At 49.1% G+C, this 3,545-nt stretch overlaps 1 protein-coding gene across 1 annotated transcript; it reads right to left on the reverse strand.

Moving 5' to 3' along the window:
- On the reverse strand, positions 1-1,652 carry LOC100825861 (strigolactone esterase D14). Its single transcript, XM_003558507.4, has 2 exons — positions 832-1,652; positions 1-722 (listed from the first exon to the last, which is right to left on the reverse strand). The coding sequence occupies exons 1-2, from the start codon at positions 1,302-1,304 to the stop codon at positions 290-292; spliced, it is 906 nt and encodes a 301-aa protein (XP_003558555.1). The 5' UTR covers positions 1,305-1,652; the 3' UTR covers positions 1-289.
- Between the last annotated feature and the right edge of the window lie 1,893 nt (positions 1,653-3,545).

Here is a 3,545-nt window from a genome sequence, read left to right on the forward strand (position 1 = left end):
AAAAAAAAATCTTGAAGTAAGCTGAGATGAAAATTTGAGCAGTCGTACGCGCTACAGTACACTCTTGGCAGCAATTCGTTGGCGCACACACACAGCACTCGCGCCATTTCTTAGTCTTTTGACAGGAGCGAGTAAAATCGAAGCGGTAAAAAGAAGATATCGAAGAGAACTACGGAGTAGAGTAGCCTGGCGTTCACGTACCACACCGTACGTGCTATGCTAGCCTGTGAAGTGAAACCAGCGGGCAGCTTTTCTTCTCTCTGTTTTTTTTCTTTTGACCTTTCTCTAGCTAATACCGGGCGAGCGCGCGGCGGAGCACCTGGGCGAGGAGGCTAGGGGCGCTGAGGTGCGGGAGGTGGCCCTCCGTGGGCAGAGGCTCGATGGTGGTGCGGCCGCCGAGGTGCGCCTTGAGGTAGGCGGCGACGGAGGCCGGGACGGAGACGTCGCGCGTGGTCTGCACGACGACGCAGGGCGCCTGCACCATGCCGAGCACGCCGCGGAGGTCCGTCTTGAAGACGCTCTGGCAGACGTAGAGGGAGATGTCCGGCCGCATGTTGAAGAGCGTCCGGCTGAACTCCTGCACCGCCGCGGGCACGTCGGCGCCCACCGCCAGCGGCGCGTACCCCGTCGCCCACGCCTCGTAGTTTGCCGACATCGCGTCGAACACCTGCTGGATCTCCGCCACCTCGAACCCGCCGTGGTAGTCGCTGTCGTTCAGGAACCTGTTCCCACATCCAATCGCTGCGTTCAATTAATTCCCCTTTGGACGAGAAAGAAAGGACTGCTGGTTTTGTCTAAATCGGTGTGTGGAGTCGAGCGAATTTACGGTACCTAGGCGAGGCGCCGATGAGGACGAGCTTGGCGAAGAGGTCGGGGCGACGGATGGAGGCGAGGATGCCGATCATGGCGGAGACGGAGTGGCCGACGAAGGCGCAGCGCGGGATGCGTAGCGCGTCGAGTATGGCGAGGAGGTCGTCCACGTAGGCGTCGAGGTTATTGTAGCGGCGGAAGTCGAAGTGGTCCGGGTTCACGCTGCCGGCGCAGACGAGGTCGTAGAGCACCACGCGGTGGTCGCGGGTCAGGTACGGCAGCACGCGGCTCCACGCCGACTGGTCCGTCCCGAACCCGTGCGACAGCACCACAACGCGCTCGCCGCTGCCCACCACGCGCACGTTCAGGATCTGCAGAAGCTTCGCCCCGCTCGGCGCGCCGCCGCCGACCATCTTCTTCTCGGAGCCGGACGCCGAGGCCGAGCTGCCGCCGCTGGAGCTGCTGGGGCTGAGCGGGTGCGTGGATCGAAGCATATGAGACGAACTGCTGGGTCGCGGAGGCGTGCCGCTCTTTATATACTACTCCTAGCAGGCAGCAGTGGCGGCCATGGCCTTTTTCTTCCTCTGTTTCTCTACCCCGGAGATCTCTATCTACTCTATCCCCCTTCCTCTGCTTTATTCCCCTCGCTCTGCTCTGCTCTTCTTTGCTAGTTGTTGATTTCTTGGGTTTGGTGTGGGTTTGCTGCTGGAGCAGATGTGGGCGACGACGAGTTTTGTTTTGTTTTGTTTCCGATTTGGAGGATGTGATGATCGATGGACGCCCAATTATCCAGGCCACAACGGATAAAAGGAGAGGCGCCTATAATTCATTTCATTTCTAGGGGAGAGGGGATAGGTTTTGTTTTCTATTGCTTTGGTTTCTTCTGTACCCACCATAGGTGTCAATGTGACGACGTAGCAAATTACTTTGACCCGCTGCGGTGCTTAACATCGCTGTCTTCTTTGTCACGTCACTCTCTCTGTACAGGAAGCGTGCTGCTGTATAACACTGCCGTAATTTTTAGTAGAACGATTAAGGTTAGCAGTGAGACAGAGTTATGAGATTTTTTTCTTCGCTTTATCAAACCAAGTTGAGCTGGATCAAACCATTTCACTGTGCACGCGCCGTAACTCTATAGCCGTGATTGACATCTGATTTAAACGTTAGAGGTATTTCCTTCGTCCCATGTTAGTGTCACAATTCTGTACAGATACACATGTATCTACAAAATCATTATCAATCTCCAAAGAGGCGTCTAAAGTTTAGTACACTTGTGTTTCCCATGGACATGTGCATGTGCATACGAGAACAGGCTTGGCTTAAGCTTGCATACCTTCCGATCTGCAGGCTCGACTAAAATCCTAATTATTTTCTTGAAAATTAATGCATCTGACTTATCATTCCCCCTCGAAAAAAAAAATGTTATCATTGAAAACCGGGCTGCTACAGCCCTACAACGCTCAATTTCTTTTGGGACAATCATGATCCTAGATTTTGCTTTAAGGCTAGGTCACGTTGTCGAATTCTATTACATAAACCGTTAAACAAGGTCTAGACTTCATCTTTGTTTAGATAATCGAAGAGAGGACCTTCTATCTCTACACGATTAGACGCACACGGTCGCATTGATTTATCCTTTTCCCAATATATGTCGTATTGAGTTTCACTAAGGATAATTTTAGTCAAGAATTGCTTTGTTAATACATAGTAATTTTTTTGACAGAAAATATATTACTCCTACTCGCTTCATTTTTTTATTGTGGTTAATATATACATGTTGGAGTATTATATCAATAAAATATTTTTGCATCAATATTTTATCTTAATGAAACTTAATAGGGCATGTATATTTAAAAAAGAAAAGAGTATTACAGAGTTAACCGAAAGACGTTGAAAACGGGAACCAAAGGAAAACTTAAACTTAAGGGCCTTTTTGATTCAAAGGAAATTCATAGAAAACTTGGAGGGTTCTGTCCTAAAGAATTTTTTTCTTTATAGCTCTTTTGATTTGTAGGATTTGAAACTACAATTTTTTTTCATATGGACTAATTTGCATAAAATTTCCTTTGTCTGTACGACAACCATGAGTAACATATAATCCTTTAAACAAATCCTGCATTTTGCCAATGATGCAATCAAACAACTTCTACTACAAATTTTTGTATTTTGAATTTTCATAAGATTCAACATTTCAACATGTCATGACATTCAAATTCTATATTTGTACTATTCATATGTTTTTGAAATGCTGAGAATCAAAGGGGCCTAACCATTGCACATTCTACTGCGCGGTCGTGGCACAAAAACCGGCATACGCCTTCTGCAAGTAAACAAACACATGATCAAACGGCTTAACGCGCGCTGCGATCTAAATCTACAAGTCGCAACGCAAGTGGCAGAGCAGTCGAGCTCGACCCGAGCCACAGGAAATGGAAAAAAGAGCGGCAGGGGTTTCTCCAGCCGCTTTCGCGGCGCACGGTTCGTGTGAACCCCATGGCGGTCCACTGGCCGGACAACCAGTTTTGCTGCGAGTTCGTCGCAGAGGCCAGAGGGGAGCCGCCAATCCTGGCTATCCTGTCTCGATCGGTGGGCGATTCTGCTTTGATTCCGTGGAGCCTCGAGAATCAGGCCACAAATTTTGTCCGGTGCTGTGCGACGCGCGCGGTCGATTGTGGCCGTATAATACAATCTCGTTCGTTGGCATAATTGATCTCCGTATAATACAATCTTTGTCA

This window comes from Brachypodium distachyon, chromosome 1 (genome assembly GCF_000005505.3).
Source record: "Brachypodium distachyon strain Bd21 chromosome 1, Brachypodium_distachyon_v3.0, whole genome shotgun sequence".
NCBI lineage: Eukaryota > Viridiplantae > Streptophyta > Magnoliopsida > Poales > Poaceae > Brachypodium > Brachypodium distachyon.